The following is an 18,454-nucleotide window of genomic DNA, read 5'->3' as shown; positions in this document are numbered from 1 at the left end:
GTGGCTTTCACCGTGCATTTTCCATAAGCTGGCTGGACAGAGCCAAACAGCCCAACCTGGTTTATTTATTGAGCTCATCTCCTGGCACGTTCTGAGGAATGCGGCCACCCCAGGTGTGGGAATCAAATGAGCAGCAGAGCCACAGTGGGCCTCCTCCATGGGTGGCAGTGAAAAATCATTCTCCTAAAATTCTCAAAGCTAAGAATGGTCTCTGACATATTTACAGGGGGAATCTGGGCTTGACTGAGCATATCATCATTCATCAAAGGTCCAGAGATGTTTCTTGAGGAAACATTAGCCCTGTCTGATGGCCTTAACTGGAGGTGAGAAACCCTTCTTCTGGGCTAGTCTGGTCCACAAAAATAGCCTTGGTATTTGCATGATGCCATGGAAATAACAAACCCATGATGTCTCATCACCTCCTGGAAGGCAGTACAGAGAAAAGAGTGGTTGGAGAGAAAAGGCCTCCTTGGAGGGCTGGAATAAAAGGAGATTCAGAGGGCTTCCCTGGTGGCGCAGTGGTTGAGAGTCCGCCTGCCGATGCAGGGGACACGGGTTCGTGCCCTGGTCTGGGAAGATCCCGCATGCCGTGGAGTGGCTGGGCCCGTGAGCCATGGCCGCTGAGCCTGTGCTCCGCAACAGGAGAGGCCGCAATAGTGAGAGGCCCACTTACCGCAAAAAAAAAAAAAAAAAAGGCGATTCAGAGACATACAAGGGAATGGGGGAAATAAGCTGGACAAAGAAAACATGGTCTCCTTTCTCATTGAGCTCCTGGTCTGTGAGTCTAGCCAATGGCAAGACCACCTGGTGGGCCTGGAATCTGTGGGGTTCTCCCTGCACTTTGGAGTTGGGGCCTTGGGAAGATGAGCTGGAGCCATAAAGAAACCTGAGTGGGCCCGTTCCATGTGTGGACAGCTACCGTGAGCAGGGTGACGGGCAAGCCTAGCATTCAGAATTTGGCAGCATTGCGGGGATAGCATCTTGCCAACTTTCTGTAGTACCCCCTGAATTATAGCTAACACTCCGTCTTATGTTAATTAACTCATAATCAGTATAACTCTAAGCCAGGTGTGTTTGCAGTGTATTTGTGTGTGGGAGGAACATTATCTGGCTTAGAGTTTTAGATCTTCATTAGTATGAGCCAAACTAAACAACTTTGATTATGAAACTCTTCACTTTGTGTGAGACATGGGGGCGTGGTGGCTGGATTTCAGGGGCTGTATCCAGAATGGAAGCATTTCTGTTTGCAATGGGCAGTAGGAGGTAAGCACCCTTGGCAATCCTAAGTGGATCGGTGGGCAGTGGCCCGGTCTTTTGAAGGCATAGAGTGATCCAGATAACGGTGTAGTGTGTGAATGTGGGGCACCCAAAAAGCCCTCTTAGTCCTGGGACTGCCTTTGAGCTGTATTTAGAGTGACACTGACATGCTGCTATGACATTTCTTGATAGGTGTTGAAGTCCTAGTCCCCAATACCGAAAATTTACTGTATTTGGAGTTAGGGCCTTTAAAGAGTTAATTTAAAGTTAAATTAAAATGAAGCTGTTTTGTAAAGCAATTATACTCCAATAAAGATGTTAAAATTTTTAAAAAAAGAAAAAATGACGCCGTTAGGGTGGGCCCTAATCACATTTGATGAGTGGTGTCCTTATAAAAAGAGATTAGGACACAGAGACACACACAGGGAAGACGGTGCGAAGACACAGGGAGAAGATGTCCGTCTACAAGCCAAGGAGAGAGGCCTCAGAAGAAACCAACCCTGATGACACCTTAACCTCAGACTTCCAGCCTCCAGAACAGTGAGAAAATAAATTTCTGTTGTTTAAGCCCCTCAGTTTGTGGTATTTTTTTATGGCAGCCCTAGCAAACTAATCAAGATGGTATATTCAACAAGAAAGGCAATGAAACAAGGTCCTGTAAAGTTTTCTGAAATGATTGGGTTGAGTAAGGGTGTTAAAGGATGGAGTTACTGAAAACTGTTATCTTTACCCAATATAAAGATTATGACCTTGCCTTTGTTTGTTTATTGTTTGTTTTTAGAGAAGGAGGGAGGAAAGATGTAGATTTGCCAGAACAGTTACAGAGAAAAAAGCCCCCAGCCCCAATCACCCTGGTGGCCTACAGCCTGGGGGCTCCAGCAGGAGGTGACTCGTGCTCTAGGGCTTAGGGGACCATGGTTTGGTTAGAGAGGGCCACCAACCAGTGGGTCCTGGCTGCAGGTCACCTCTGAAATAATACAAGGGAGGCATGTATGGGAGTGATGGAGGGTCTGTCTAGGGAAGGAGGCATTTTAGGCTGAGATTGCTTTTAGGATTTCTGACCCTTCCTTCAGATTCCCCTTGGAGTCAACTGAGTCCCCTCAAGCTGGAGCCCTGCAGAAGACCAGGGGGCGCCCTTCACAGAGGCCATGGGTTGTACACAGTGCCCGAGGCCTGGCACCTTTGAGCCAAACCCTTAAATATCATCACAAACCAAAGGCAAAGAGTTTCCACAATGTACTTTTGTGAATATACTATTTGTGTGACCTTGGACAAGTGACAGAATGTCTCTGGGTCTGAGACTTCCCACAGGAGCAGTTAACTAGCTCTGTTTGGCTCTGAGATAAGATAGAAGCTGACTTCACTGCTGCCTGCAGGTGGTTGATTCTTTTAACTCAGGCCAGGCAGGAGGATTGTGCTGTGAAAGCAGGAGAGGCAGCACTAAGGGCTAAATCAAGAGAAGGTAGACTCCCTGCTGGCCACTCCCCACTCCCCCTGAGCCTTCAGTGCTTCTCCAAAGTCTTGGCCAGGGTTAGAAGAGATGACTTGGCCCTCTAGGCCCTTGTTTCTCGGTGTGGTCCTGGGACCAGCAGCATCACATCGCCTGGGAGCTTGCAGAAACACCAAATCTCCGAGCCCACATCAAACTTGTGGCCTCAGAACTGCATTTTGACAAGGTTCTCAGGTGATGTGCATGCCCATCAGAGTTTGAGAAGTGCTACATTTGCAGGGTGGGTACCATTCCAGGTTTAGCTGTCTCTCACTAGTGGTGGGCCTCAGGACTCACCTGTGCTTCCAGCTTTTCAGGTAGCAGGTGTTAACCACCTCCTTACACCTCCATGGCCTTTCATCCTTAGAGCGCCCATCTTTCTCCTCCCCAGGGAGAGTTCCAGTCAGGTTTTTAGTCTCTCTAACAGCTCTGTACTTCAGGGCCAGGCCACCTTCTATTTCCTTCACATCTTCCTGTAGAGCAGTGGAGCTCCATGTGCAATCTCCACATCGACAGCAGCATTGCCAGGCAGCTTGTTAGAAATGTACATTCTCAGGTCCTACCCTGCACTCCAGAATCAGAAACTCTGCCGTGGGGCCCAGCAACCTGTGCTGAACAAGCCTCCAGGAGGTGCCAATGCAGGATATAGTGTGAGTACCCTGAGGGCCTTGTGTCAGTGAGGTTTCACAGAACCAGCATGGCACCATCTAGGAACTTGTGAGAAATGCAGAATCTTGGGCCCCAGTCAGGACTTGCAGATTGGTGAGCACATTCAAACTTGAGGAGCATTGCTCCAGGGCAAGAACAGAGCACCGGCTCTGGAGGAAAGGACAGATGTACCAAGGCAGACGTGAATCTTGTAGACTGGGTGTACGCAGTGGAAGGCGTGGCTTCCTGGAGAACAGGGGTAGGCCTCACAGGAGTGGGGCAAAGGATGGAAATGTAAGCTTAATGCAGGAGGAGCTGAATCCTCCAGTTTTGAAGAGCCAGAGAGGAATTGACCTTTCTCAGGTGGAAATGAACTGTGTAGGTCAGTCATGCTTAGACCAATGCAAGGTCAGGGCCTGAGCCTGGGGAAGCTCAGGTTCTTGCCAGATTAAGGCTCCCACTAGGGTGGGAAGCAGTACAGACCCCAAATCCCTTCCAAAGGCAGGTGACACTTATTTGGCTTTAACCCCAGAGAGAAAGGAAGGGAAACAAAGGTTGACAACTGACACTTCTCTGGAAGACCCCTCTGTGAGGGTTAGACTCAGTTATTTAAAATTGATTTAAAATTTTTTTTAGTAAAAATTCCTTTAGCACAACTCATAGTAGTTGGAAGTAACAGGAAGAAAACATGGTGGCTGAGAAAGATACAGATGTGTATCATTCACTTTGGCCCTCCAAATACCTATGCTTTTAATGATTGAAGCCTTCTCAGTAGGCTATTTTTGAGAAAGTATGATTGGCAGATAATGAATAGTTTATTTTTAAATAATTAGAAATATGGTCAAAAGGGCTGAATGAAAATAGTCCTAGAAATTTTTATGTTAATGATTAACTTTGAGTAATGCTTTTGAGTCTTTGTATATGTCATTTGTTTTAATAGTTTTGTGAATGATGGGGTTTCAAGATGTTTTTATCTTTTCATTCTTAATGCAAAGTTGATCCTCTGTTTAGATATTGAAGGATACTGGCATTTGCTAAGGTATTAATAAATATTATGATTTCAACCACTGTCATTTTTTATGATTATTTCCTGCTGTTGGTAAATTACAGATGCAGAAGAAAACCTCTGTGAAGGAAAACTGAGAGCTGGTACTTCACACTTGTGAAGAAGAAAACATGAAAAATGAGTTGAAACCCTGTGACAAAGGAAAGTGGCCTATTGACCTTACGGTGTTGTATTTCAATCCAAAGAGTGATCGTTACCAGGTCTCACAGTTTATAACCTGAGTTGGTGTTGAGGGCGGGGATGGGCATCAAGTAGATAATTTAGTTTGTTAAGTCTTATCTTAATCAAGAAAATCCTCTATTTCAAAATCCAGAACAGAAAAAAGCTTCCAGAATTCAAGGACTGTTTTCCTCTGCTGCAGAAGTGACTTCGCCAGGTACTTGTGGAAAAAAATGAAAAGGCAGCAGAGGATAGCTGGCATGTGACTGGGAGTAAGGCTGAGGCAGGATCAGGAGTGGGTTTGTGAAACATTGGCCACCACAAGCAGTGAACGCACCACTTTGCTCAGATTAACCCCCAAAATGAAGCTGCCAACATGGGGTGCACAAAGGTGAAGCACAACCGCAAACTTCGAGGAAGATGCTCCTTTTAGCTCCTGTTTAATATTAGTCAGATATTAAACACTTACAAACTTTTAATACAACAAAGTACATGCAAAGTTACAAATATAGAAAATATAAAGCACATGCGTATTTCAAATACCACTCTGTATTCTTATACAAAACTATTCAGTGCACATTGTAAGCCTAAGGACCACACAAAAGGGTTTCCTTTAAGTGTTATTAAGTATTTAGTACCTTACAAAAACAGGTAATGCATTAGATAGTTCAGATGTTAATCGCTCTAACCAAAATTTCTAATTTTGTCATATGCAATATATATATGTATATATATATATATATATATATATATAAATTTTTTTTTTTCTACATAGGATACCCACAAAGTGCAAGCCAGTAATAACAGTGCAGAATAGTAATGTAAATCTGCTAGGTGACAATATTGAACAACCCAGGGAATAATTTTACCTTACTTAAATAATGGTAACAGAATTTCTTTTTCCACTTTGAATGGATCATATTCCTACCATCTCTAACCTATTTTTTTTTTGGAATGCCTCCCTATTCTTTGATTCAAAAGCCAATTCCAGAAACTAAGGACCTGAATACCGTGTTTTTTATAGCTGCTGTTTCCTCTGTGTTAAAATCTCCTGGCTTCATCCAAACAATGTTAAAATCATTCTGCTTTCCAGGTAAACAAACAAAAGAGATTTGCTCTCAGTGTCCAGAAGGTAGTTTAATTAAAGTACCTGCATTATCTATAGTTTATATTACTAAAGAAAAGAATACCACATAAAGGTGCTTTAAACATCCAGGATGGGAGGCTGTCTCCGAGGGCACCTCTTCCATATGTTGGAAATTTTTAGTCTCAGAAGCCTTTCATATTATGTTAGTTATGTTCATTCCCTGTGAAAATGTCCTCTGCCCTGAGGTCTAGTGTTGCACGAATATCCATTCTTGATGCAATAGCTGCTGTGTAACCCGTATTGCAAAATGCAAAACATCCTTACAGTTCTCTGCAGACACAGGACACATGCTTTCCACCGGGTTGAGCCTGGGCCCACAAGCTAAGGATTTCTAGTTTTATTTTTTGAATGAATATTATGCAGCCTCCTTCCAGATTTGGCAGAAATGCTGTCTGAACAGGGAAATGCAGTCAGGTTTTCTTAAAACAAATGAGGAAATTGCTATAAAATCACTGCTAAGATGGGGCATTAGTGTACTGAGCTCTAGCTGGAGAAGGAGCTGGAGGTATTTAGGCAAAGGTATTTGAAGACTGCTTTGAGAACTGTTTTAGCCTCAATCTGTTGCACTAGACAAAAAATAAGCCTAGATCAACCAATGATTATTTGCTGTTACACTTTTACCAGCTCAGCACTAGTGTTGGCCTATGAAGGATTAAATCAAATGGGGCTTGAATAAATAGCATTTCAGATCTACTTTCCATTTCCCAGTGCTGTAAGTGCTAAGGGTATTAACCTACAGGTGACGAACAGAGAAGCAAGAATGAGACACCACCACTAAAGGGCTGCAGGTAGATACCCCCTCCCCCAACCTGGTGAAGATTAAGATGATGAAAACAGGAAGGCCTTCCTCATCCCACTATGAGGAAAATGAGGAAAGAGATGAGGAGGATCACAGGAGGGGAGGAGAAAAGGATCACACTTGCCCCTCTTTGGTAATAAGCCTGGTATTCTCTCTGGTACTGGGTGATGCACATCTGCTCCACCACACGCTCCATCATCTTGATGTCCGTCTCAGTGAAGTTTTCCCCCTTGGTGGTGGTGGTAGTGACCGTGTGCTGCTTGACTGTGATATTGACACAGTCATGCACGAAGCTGTTCTGGTTGTTATACTGATCCACTGGTCTGTAGTATACCTGGTTGGGGTAACGGTACATGTTTTCACGATAGTAACGGTCCTCATAGTCACTGCCAAAATGTATAAGGGGCCTGCTCATGGCACTCCCCAGCATGTAGCCGCCAAGGCCCCCTACCACCGCCCCAGCTGCAGCAGCTCCTGCCACATGCTTCATGTTGGTTTTTGGCTTACTGGGCTTCCACTGATTATGGGTACCACCACCTTGACCCCAGCCTCCACCACCATGGGGCTGTCCCCAGCCACCACCGTGGGGTTGACCCCAGCCACCACCGTGGGGCTGTCCCCAGCCACCACCATGGGGCTGACCCCAGCCTCCCCCTCCCTGGGGTGGATAGCGGTTGCCTCCAGGACTGCCCTGTCCTGGGTATCGGCTCCCCCCAGTGTTCCATCCTCCTCCAGGCTTTGGTCGCTTCTTGCAGAAGCCCATGTCACTCCACGTGGCCACAAAGAGAACCAGGATCCAACTGGCTATGTGGCTTTTCACCATGATGACTTATCTGCAAAATAAAGAGGGTGTCAGCATTGTGTGTTTATGTTGAAAACACTTAACATCTGCAGCATAATGACTGCATAGCAGTGGCATCAGCTATAAATGTTCTTGGTCATATATGTTCTTCACATTCCATGTCTGTTTTGCAACCCTTACAGCAAAAGTAATTGTAGGTAAAGGGTTAACACAGCTCTTTCTCCTTCTCTCAGGACAAATCTGACCTTAAGATAATTTCTGGCTCTGTTTCCTAGAAACTTGATAAAGGTGGAATGCCAGCAACATTGCTTATGATAAAAATAACCTCTGGTTGATACATTGTATCTAAACTGGAAGAAACTATAAACACCTGGTGGGTTTGCCATAGCTTTGAGCTTCTCTGAAGTAGTGATTTGGGCTGTTATGAGGGATATGAGCTCCTGGAACCTCCCGAGATCCTGGCATGGCCCCTATGGAAGTGATTCTAATGTCCAGTTAGGAACACCCCCAGGTAGGTGCTGAAATCATTACATCATTTTCTAAACAGCTGGCTCATGTCCTCTTTCCTCCCACAGGAATGTAAGCTGGAAACGTCTCTTTTGTTCACTGCTGTCTCCTCAGGGCCTGGCACAGAGCATATACACAATAGATACCTGTTAAGTGAAGGAATTAATATCCTCTGAACATATAAATGCCAACAAGAATTTCCTCAAAGAAATTCTCAATACAATAAATTTTTGGAAACAGGAAATGTGCAAGATTCTGCAAGCCCACCTATAAATTCATTTTTCTCTCTATAGACAGAAACAAATGGGGCTGTTCAAAATGGGGTAAGGAAGGCTGTGTTCACAAGCTTTGCAGTCTTTCACTCACTGAATGAGTCTTAGTTCAGCATTTAATGGTTCGTGAGTGACTTATTTTCTCCTAATTTTTGGTAGAAAAGACACATATCTTATATGAAAGGGCTAGCATGGCTTAGGAATAAACAAAATATCCTGCATGATAATTTATGAACCTTTGCAGAATGTACATTCATCAATTAAAAACCTCCTTTCAGATTGAAGACCTCATTTACCCTGGGTGCTTGGTTCCAAGAGCAGAGATTAAAGACATATAGTAGAATGATCATTAGTTTCTACTGTACCCCATGTCAAACCATATGCTCCAAAATACCATGTGCCACAAAACCAAAAATGGCACACGCTGTAATGCTGATAGTAGTCTTATCCCCAGCGCTGGGACACCTTCAAATAAAAATGGCATCTAATATTATAAAATTATTTTTCATAACCTTCAGAACTAAAGACTAAATTGGATAATATTCAGAGGAAGACTGATTAAACAAATAAATGAATTAACATCATGTTTGTTTCTACTATCACTATTGAAATGTCTTGGTGTAAATAAAAATATATTTGAAAGTTATAAGCCCAGCTAAACTGCTCAGAATATGCCAATTAGGATTTTTGGAGGCTCTTTTGTGTAAGGTCAGAGGGACAGGGTCCTGGGATATGCTGACTGGCCTCAATCTCGCATCCACATCTCCTGGCACTCAGTCTTCTGCAGGTCTGCTTCCCTGATCTATTTTCCATTTGCTAATGGGGCTCAGCTCTTGGCTTCCAGGCTGCTCACAATTCTGCTCAAACACCTCAGGGAATTCTGGAAAGCTTGGTGTTTGACGTGGAAGATGAAAGACTGGACGAATCGAGGCAGCATCCAGATTTCTGGATTGGGCAATTGTGTGGACAGAACACGGAAGGTGGAGCAAGTCTGGAGGGAGACAAATGTAGTGTGTGGCTTTGGCAATGCCATTATCAAGCTACAATGCCATTATCAAGCTGCCTACTGGGACAAGAGATACCAGTAGGCAGTTAGCTTGGTGAGTCTGGAGCTGAAGAATGACCATGGACTGGAGATACAGGTAATAGGGCATAAGGGCCATGGGCGTATGTTGCTGATCCGTACTTTAAAACTGAATATTAAAGTTGGATGATCATAAACTATATTAAGACAAGATCATTTTAAAATCAGTTGAGCACAACAATAGCAACATTTAATTATAAAAAGCATAAAAATTAACAACTACATTTTGAAGCAGAGAATCATTTCTAAGGATAAGGACTCAAAACTTAATGAGACCTTGGAGAATCTTTCTGTTTGTGATAAAATAAGGAAGATCTTATATTATTTAATCCAAACTTCTCACTCTACAAATTAGGCCACCAAGATTCAGAAAAGTCAAGTGACATATCTGTGATTACAGTGTTAATTAGTGAAATTGCTAGGAATAGAGACTAGGTTTCTGAATGTCTGGCTGTGCTACGACACTTCATATAAGATGCTCTCAGAGAACGGTCAGGTTGTGGCCTAACACTCTGGCACATTTCAAGACACTAAGTATTTGACAACAGTCAATACCTATTTATCACTAAGAAAAATACTCTTAGTAGACTAGGAATAGGAGGTAACTTCCTTAACTGAATAAAGATTATATAGAACAGCAAACACAATAAGTTTTGAATGTAGTCCCTTTAAGATCAGAAACAAGACAAGGATGTACACTGCCACAGGACTGGAGGTCCTTCCAATGCCATATGCAAAGACAAAGAAGTAACTGGTGCAAGAACTCCAAGGAAAGAGCTCCAGCTGACATTATGTGGAATTAATGTGATCATAAACATAGAAAATTGAACAGACTCAACAGAGGTAACACGAGACAACTAGAGGGATAGGCTGTGGGATACAAGATTGGCCTACAAAAATCAGCATTTCTCTACACCAGCAATAATCAACTAGAAAAAAATTAATAAGATAGTAATAATTTCAACCCAAGCTATAAAGTATCTAGGATTGACTTAAGACTGGGGAAAAAAAAATTGAACATTAGTAAAGAACAAAGAAGATGATCTGTAAACATGGAAAGGTTTTGGTTGGAACAACTTAGTACTATAAAGATGTCAATTACCCCCAAATGAACTTATAATAATAAAATGACAATCAAAATTCCACCTGGATTTTTTGAGGAATTCAATAAACGCACAAGAGGTAAGAAATGTCCACAGGTAGCAAACTCAACCTGAAAAAAGGAGAGAATCTACTGTTATCAGACATTAAATCCTATTACAAAGTCATAGTAATAAATATGTAATAAATATGGTAACAGTCTAGAAACAGACCTACAGATCAAAGGAAGGAGAATAGCAAGTTCAGATATAAACCCATGTATATATTCTTTAGTACAAACCTGATAAATGATAAATCGGACACCACAAATCAATGGAGAAAGAAACGTTTGTTTAGCAGATGCTTCTGGGAAACTGGAGGAAAATAAAACTAGGATCCTAACACCACATGCAAAAGCAGACTCTAGAGACCTAACTGTGAAAAGTTTTATGAATTAAAAATCTTTGTGGGATGGATTGCCTTCCTATTAAATTATAAAAACAGATGTTAGAATCAATGCATTAAGCAAATATTTATGGAACAGCTAGTACGTGCCAGTTTTTAAAGAAACAGAAAACTTGACGATAAACCATAGCAGAAATGGAGAAAAAAGTTACTGTACAATAGCCATTGATTAGTTTAACAAATATTTGTTGTCTTCTAAGGGTCTAGCATTGTGCTGTGGCTGAGGACACAGTGGTGAGTAAGATGTTTAGTTTGTGGGTTCAAGCACTAAGGAAGATAGGTATCTGGAACCTGAAAGACAGTGGGAAGCCATTAAAGGGTCTTAGGAGAATAACATCACAGGATCTTTTTCTTTTTTTTAACAAAGTTCACCCTGTTGTGTAAGTAGAAAATTTGGGGGGCAAGAAAGGAAATGGTGAGACCACTTATAAAACAATTGAAGGAAGATGGTGGTGTGGCCTGGGACTGTGCCAATGCAGTTGAGGAGCTGTGAAAAAATGGGATGTATTTTGCAGAAAGAACCAATTAAGCAGATAGAGTGGATGGAGGAGTGAGAGTTGATCAGGTTTGTGGCTTTCATAGCCAGGCAGATGGTGGTGATGCCATCTATTGAAATAGAGGAAACTGATGGAGGGCCATGCTTGTGAGAGAAAATAAAGTTTTAGTTTGGACATACTAACTTTGCTACAGCTATGAGCCATTCAAGTGGGAGTATCAATTCAGGCAATTGTTATAAGAATCTGGAACTCAGCAGAGATAAACACTTGGGCAGCTTCACCTGAGAAGTGCTGTTAATAGCCAAGGGAATAAAGGATCGAGATTCAAACTCCAGTATTCTGAGTGAAGGGCTCACACTCTTAGCTATCCAACCTCCAGCAACATGGGTGCCAAAAACCAAAAGAAAATACCACCAAGCTGATTTTGACAGTTTAGTAAAAGAAGAATACACTGTGACCAATAAGGATTATTTAGGAATACAAGGATGGCTTAAAATCACAAAATCAAGTAACCTATTAGTAGGTTAAGGAGAAAAAAACACAAAGATTCTCTGATGTTGAAAGTTTTCAATTAAAATCTACATCCTGATTTTTTAAGGTTAAGCTGTTGAAAAAATTTCCATAGAACTAGAAAGTAACCCCTTTCCATCATCAAGAACAGCTATCACAGACACACAGCCCACACCCTACCTTAACTGAAAGAGGAAAGGCATTCTCCTTAATATAATGAACAAGACAAGAACGCAAGCAATTGCTGCTATTTTAGACTGTTATGGAGGTTCTAGCCAGGTATGATTTTCTTTCTTTTTTTTTTTTTTTTGCCGTACGCGGGCCTCTCACTGTTGTGGCCTCTCCCGTTGCGGAGCACAGGCTCCGGACGCGCAGGCTCCGCGGCATGTGGGATCTTCCCGGACCGGGGCACGACCCCGTGTCCCCTGCATCGGCAGGCGGACTCTCAACCACTGCGCCACCAGGGAAGCCCTTTTCTTTTTTTTTTAAAATTTATTTATTTTATTTTTGGTTGCGTTGGGTCTTCGTTGCTGTGTGCGGGCTTTCTCTAGTTGTGGCAAGCAGGGGCTATTCTTCGTTGCGGTGCGTGGGCTTCTCATTGCGGTGGCTTCTCTTGCTGCGGAGCACGGGCTCTAGGTGTGCAGGCTTCAGTAGCTGTGGCACACGGGCTTCAGTAGTTGTGGCTTGCAGGTTCTAGAGCTCAGGCTCAGTAGTTGTGGCGCACGGGCTTAGTTGCTCCGCGGCATGTGGGAGCTTCCTGGACCAGGGCTCAAACCCGTGTCCCCTGCACTGGCAGGCAGATTTTTAACCACTGCACCACCAGGGAAGTCCCAGGTATGATTTTCTATCTGGAAAATCCAGGAAAATCATCCAAAATTGTGTCCTAGAATAAATAAGTGAGCTTATTAAGGTGGCAGTTTTTGAAATCAACATATAGAAAGGAGTGAATACTCAAATCAGTTGTAATTATTTAGAAGATTTAGTGTGAAAAAAAAAATCCCATAGTGGCAACAAAATATTCAAAATATCTAAGATTTAACCTAAAAATAAATAGACCTTTTAGGAAGAAAGCTGGAAGACTGGAAAAAAAGAGAAAGACAGATAATGTTTTTGATTGGGAAAATCAAGACTGAAAGATACCAATTCACCTCCAAATAATCATAAAGTCAATGCAATTTCAGTCCTAATTTAAAGAGGATTTTAAGGAATATGATGAAATGATACTCAAAATTAAGAAGACTAAAGAAATTATTTAACAGGAAGAAAATCTAGGGTATACTTGGCCTGCCAGGTACCAGAATGCATTGCAAAACTAAAATGAATAAGATCATGTGGCATTAGTGCATGAGCAGAATGGCAGAGCGATGGAACTAGAGAGAAGGAACAAAAAAAAGATCCGTATATTATGCCATTCATCCTATTCCCATGGGGAATACATGGGACTGAGAATCAGAGCCAGGAGGAACTTGTCCAGTGGTCATGTGCCAGGGGCCAAACTTCTGATACTTAAAACATGTTACACCCTTGACACTTAATTGGTTAAATTGGGAACTGGCACACCAAATAGTCCCCCTACCCCCGACTGCCCCGGAAAAATTTCCTGTCTTTCCTGAGCTAAGTGGAACTCATGTGTCATATTTTTATCTTTTGAGGTCATTGCCCCTTAAAGAGCCTAATGCAAGCTACTCAAAACTTTACAAACCGCTCTGGGGTGGGGGTTTTTCACTGGCACTGAGGCCTAGCCCTGGACTGAATAGGGCAAAGGGCCTGAACCTGATCCATCCTCAGAATTATGTGAACAGCTTGAAAAAAAAGCAACATTGCTAGAGCCTACCCCATACCCCAGGAGAATATGGTTAGAAGAAAAAGGATGAACAAACAGAAAAAATTCTCCCAAATGTAAGAATTACTACACATGCTATTCACTCAAGGATTATTTTGCTGCAGCCATCACAGCTTTAGATACAGGCATGTTTTGAATGTTTCACATGCAGCAGTTCACAACTGATAAAACTGGCTGCCTTGGAAGAGGAAATATGATCTGAAAAGAGAGACTGGAATAGATAAATTAAAACTACAGCTTGGAAAAACTGTCACCTCATAAAACCTTTTGTCAGTATTAATTTGGTGCAGAAATGTTTGTAATGTTACTGCTTTTATTATACTATTTTTAAAATGGTTGCTTCCTTACATAACTCAGAATGATTCTAGAGAAAGCCCTTTCCCTGCAAAATCAAGATGATTTTACAAGAAAGGATGATATAATAGGTGTGGGTTACATATATAGATCCAAGTTGCCTCCAGAGCAAGGATTTGTGATCACAGCCTTTCGAGGACCTTATCTTCTGTGACAGTTGGGAACTTTCAACCATCACAAGACCAAAGGGATTCCACAGGGTACGTACATCTGCTTTGGCTCAGCTAAGTTGGATTTGTGTCCCTGGGAAGACAGAATGCTTCGGCTTGGCTGAAACTGTTCAGTTTTCAAATATATTCAGGAGTCCCTAAAAAAAATAAAAACAAAAAAAAACAAAAACAGAAAAGAAAAAACTAGAATTGATAAATAAATCTAAGAACTGATTCTTTAAATGAAAAACCCAATATATAAATTACTAAACCACTTATATATCTACTCAAGGAAAAAAACAAGATAATATTTGAAAAAAAAAATGAGGTCAGCTCAAAAAAGCAGCAGCAAACATGACATTGAGCTCTCCCTCTCCCACACACAGAAAGCTGTGGTCCATTTCCTTAAAAAAATTAACTATGAACTATTTTAAAGATGTTATTTTGAAAAGCAATATATCAACAAGAAAAGAAAATTAAAATAACCTGTATTTCTATTAAAACTTCATTTTTATTCAGATTTTTCACATATACATTAATAAACTGCATCTGAGTAAGTAGATGCAGTTTAGTAATCTGTACTTTGACTTGTCAGTTTTTTCCAATATATCGCAGACAGGCTCCAAAATCATGACTTGATGGTTACACAATGTTCCTTTCAGTTAATGTGTCATGATTTTCTTAGCTGCTGCCCTGCTGTTACACACTTAGGTTGCTTCTCCGTTGGGTTTAATTTTAGATCATTCTGAATGTGTGTGCATATGGCTTTTTTTTCCCCTTTCCTGTTGCTTCTTCCATTGCAAGTAAATTCCCAGGAGTGGGGTTTCTGGGTCTTGGCTTAAATGCATCACCAGACTGCTTTTCACAAATTTCACACAGATTCACTATGTCCCCAGTGCAGTGTGACTAGGAAAAGAATAAAGGTATACATACCAAAGGTCAGTTTTACACAAACAGTTAATCTTGGCAAACTCCTGAAATAGGTATAATTTCCTCTAGCGTATGAATGGACAAAAGGAGGATGAGGAAATTAGGTAACTGGTCCCAAGCTGTGAAATGATTAGTTGCAGAGCCATCTTTCTAACCCCAAAGCCCTGTCACCTCCCAGGATAACTGAATATGCAAATTTCTAGGCAACCTTCCAGCAGTGGTTGCTGTTACTGTTGTTTTTGCTAATAGCTGCAAAATGATAATCCAGACTTACTTTAATTTGCATTGTATTCTATAAACGATTCATCATTTCACCATTTATCTTTTATAATCTTGATATTCTCCTTTCACAAGTATGAAAAATTTGTGTCAGATAAAAACCATATACAAATCACATCCTAGCTCTGCTTTCTTTCCCTTTCTGTTTAGTTCTTTTTCATTGTAAGAGCTCCTCAGTGTTTGGGTAGGTAAAATTGTTCCTTTTCATTGGTGATATTTTTTTTCTTCTTCAAATCTGAGAGAGCTGTTGATTTTTCCAGAGATCTGACATTTTAATTCAATTTTCTGTTCCTATTTTTTCTGATAATTTTGATTTGTGAAAATCTTTAATTCTATTCTACCTGGATTTTTTTTGCAAGGAAAAGAGAAACACTTCAAATGTTCAGCATGCTGGGAACTGCTTATTAAACCGTGATTGCTCTAAGTACAGGAAAATAACTCGGCCATGAGATGAGGATAATCATGATCAGCGAGGTGAAACTGCATTGTGTTGTGTACGAACTGGAGAAGAGGAAACTGAAAAACAGAAGGCAGTGGCTTTGAGATGGTGAGGGTGGATGTGATGGTGGTGGGCTTATGATTTCAAAAAATCTATTTGCTACTGCTGATACAAATAGAAAAGGACAAAAACGAAAATGGACTGCAAAAATGGACTTCTCCCCGTTGTTCAATAATCAAACGTGAAGGTGCCACCCATACTAGCGGAGGAATGTGGTTCTCCGAGGGGCGCTGCCCGGCCCTGATCCCCGCTCTCGGAGTCCCCCTGACGGCCGAGTTCTCTCCTTCCACAGGGACAGTCGAGACGGCGAAAAGCAAAGCCTGTGAGTCCACCACACATGAGCTCGCAAAAGACACTCTGCCGCCGGCACCTGGACGTCTCAGGCCCGGGAGTGAGGGCGGGGTCGCCCCAAGACTCCGCCCGCCGAGGCCGGAAGCCTAGCTCACGCCAGCCTGTGCCGGTCCCCGGGGGTGCCAGAGACCCGCCCGCTGCTGCGTCCCAGGCACTGCCCGGCCGCGTGATGGCAGGCGGGGCCTCCTCCGGGTAGGAGGTCGGCGGCGGCGGCGGCTGGGGGCGGCCCCCAGACGCCCCGGGACTCCTCCCTGCCGAGGCCCTGGACCCGGGTCGTCGGCCGCGTCCCCTCTGGGTATCGGGAGGGCCCGGACCCGCGCCTCTCCCTGGTCCTCCTCGCTGAGCGCCCCAGCGGAGCCCCTCTGCGGCCTTCGTTGGGTTCCGCGCGCCCATTCCCCGGACCTGTGGCCCCCTTGCCGGCGCTACTCGCCCATCCCACTCCCGCCGTGGACTTGCCTGGGAGGGGGCCAGACTCCTCAACACTACCCACAACCCTCCAGAGGGGCCCCGGCCAGCCGCGGACCCCGCCCCCATTCCGAGTAAAGGGAGCTCGCCTAACCAGGAGGGCAAAACCAAGCCACGGCGTCCGAAAACCAACGAGCTCGCTGGGTAGGCCTGACGCGTTGCGCGCCCTCCGGAAGCTCCCCGTCCTCCTCACTGTCAAGGTCGGCCTCCCGCCCGGACCCGGCCGTGCGCCCTCGCGCCTCGGCCCCAAGGCAGGGGTTCTGACTGCCGGCCTCTGCGCCCACGACCCCAGCTGGGAGGTTAAAGGGCGATGCGGCTGTTTACCTGCCTCTGCGGGAGAGAAGAAGCTCGCAGCTCGGCGGCTGTCAACGACTGGCGGCGAGGGCCGGCGTCAGCGCGGGGCAGAGGAGGACATGCGGGGGCGGGGCCCGGAGGCGGCTGCCCGCGCCCGGGGTTTACGCGCAGAGGCTCAGCCCTGCCAAGCAAGCCCGGGAATCTGAGTCCCTGGGAAAAACGAGTTGGGATTCGCTTAGACGCTTGCGTCAACTAATATCGCCTCCCCGGCTGGCTTCGTCACTCCTTGAAGTTGCTTATTGACTATAAAAATCATCTTTAAAGGAAAATTCGGCCCAAAGCCCCAGCTCCACGTTACGTAATGAAGAACACGAGAAATTGAAAGATTAGGGAATGAGAAAGCAATTTCTGGAACTTTGGTAACCAGAAATTTCTAAAGAGGAAGAAAATTCTGCTACACTGGATTGAGCCCAGTTTGTGAATTTACACATATATCCTTAAAATTTGAGGCCTAGAAAGGACATTAGCCATCACCTGTTCCTTCATTTACTCAGTTCCTGCTCACTATATGCAAAAGAGATGATTTAGATTATGATATTCACAAATGAGGAAAATGCCCTCCATATAACCATATAACAAGTCCACTCTGGACATTACCTGAGGTTTCTTGTATAAAACATTGTGTATTCTTGATCATTATTCCTGCCAAGAAATTAGGTAGGGGTTTGTCTCATGTGAAGGATGGCAAATGATAGAAGACAGGCGTTAGGGTTAGGGGGATCATATACATTATTACCCAAATTGGGGCGCTTTTGAGAGTACCAATATTAATTAAGCTGGGTCAATAGGCATAAACCTGGGAAAAATGAGACATCTAGTTCCCTTGTTATGGGCAAGAGGCTCCACTAAGCTTATAAGGAAAGAGGTTTAAAAATATTGAGACACCCATTGGAAACAGGATTTGGTTTAAATACTTGTATCCCAGGGCGGCTCACTCAAGTGGGAGGGGACAAGTGAGGGAGGGGAGAAGCCAGGAGGATTGTGTAGAGTGGAGCGATGTGCAACAGCACTGGGGTGATGTTCATATGAATGTGGGTGAAACAGTCCTGGTGATGTTTATATGAATGTGGGTCTGAAAGGTCTGCTTGGGAAGGGGAAATGAGAGGTAAAACATGACCATGGGATGGAGATGATTCAGTAACAGAACTGGATTGTGGCCAGTTAGAAATGAGTGTCAGGCAGCAGTGCCAGGGCAGTTTTCTGTCCAATCAGTCTTACATAATGATTAGGTTGACAGTGCTTTTAGAGCCTTACCTTCTTTCCTCAGAGATGGCTTATTGTGAGGTGAATTGGGGGCAGTGAAGCATCTCTTTGAGTCTTGAGCTGGGGTGGGGCTGGGAGTGGCTGACCAGATCAGACTGGGCAAGGGGCTGACTTTCCCCTGCCAGGAGGGGCCCAGTAAAGCTTGGTTAGAAGATGCCAAAACTCAGCTTTTTTCTCAAAAGAAT

The 18,454-nt window shown here is 43.5% G+C and overlaps 1 protein-coding gene across 8 annotated transcripts; it reads right to left on the bottom strand.

Annotated features, from left to right (window-relative positions):
- Nucleotides 1-5,040: 5,040 nt before the first annotated feature.
- Nucleotides 5,041-17,888, bottom strand: PRNP (prion protein). 8 transcript variants are annotated; one of them, XM_029221060.1, is made up of 4 exons: nt 16,977-17,878; nt 14,188-14,286; nt 10,377-10,443; nt 5,041-7,398 (listed from the first exon to the last, which is right to left on the bottom strand). In XM_029221060.1, exon 4 carries the CDS (start codon nt 7,386-7,388, stop codon nt 6,615-6,617), a length of 774 nt encoding a protein of 257 aa, XP_029076893.1. In that variant the 5' UTR covers nt 7,389-7,398; nt 10,377-10,443; nt 14,188-14,286; nt 16,977-17,878; the 3' UTR covers nt 5,041-6,614. The 8 variants fall into 8 exon arrangements, 7 of the variants coding, with proteins under 7 accessions (XP_029076893.1, XP_029076896.1, XP_029076897.1 ...); XM_029221063.1 differs by lacking the exons at nt 14,188-14,286; nt 16,977-17,878 and adding exons at nt 7,738-7,991; nt 11,963-12,192; XM_029221064.1 differs by lacking the exons at nt 14,188-14,286; nt 16,977-17,878 and adding exons at nt 7,899-7,991; nt 11,963-12,192.
- Nucleotides 17,889-18,454: the final 566 nt, after the last annotated feature.

The sequence above is a fragment of the Monodon monoceros genome, unplaced genomic scaffold (genome assembly GCF_005190385.1).
Source record: "Monodon monoceros isolate NGI ecotype Baffin Bay Population unplaced genomic scaffold, NGI_Narwhal_1 Super_Scaffold_13, whole genome shotgun sequence".
Lineage (NCBI taxonomy): Eukaryota > Metazoa > Chordata > Mammalia > Artiodactyla > Monodontidae > Monodon > Monodon monoceros.
Note: the sequence above shows the minus strand (reverse complement) of the source record. Positions and strands in the feature narration are given on the sequence as shown.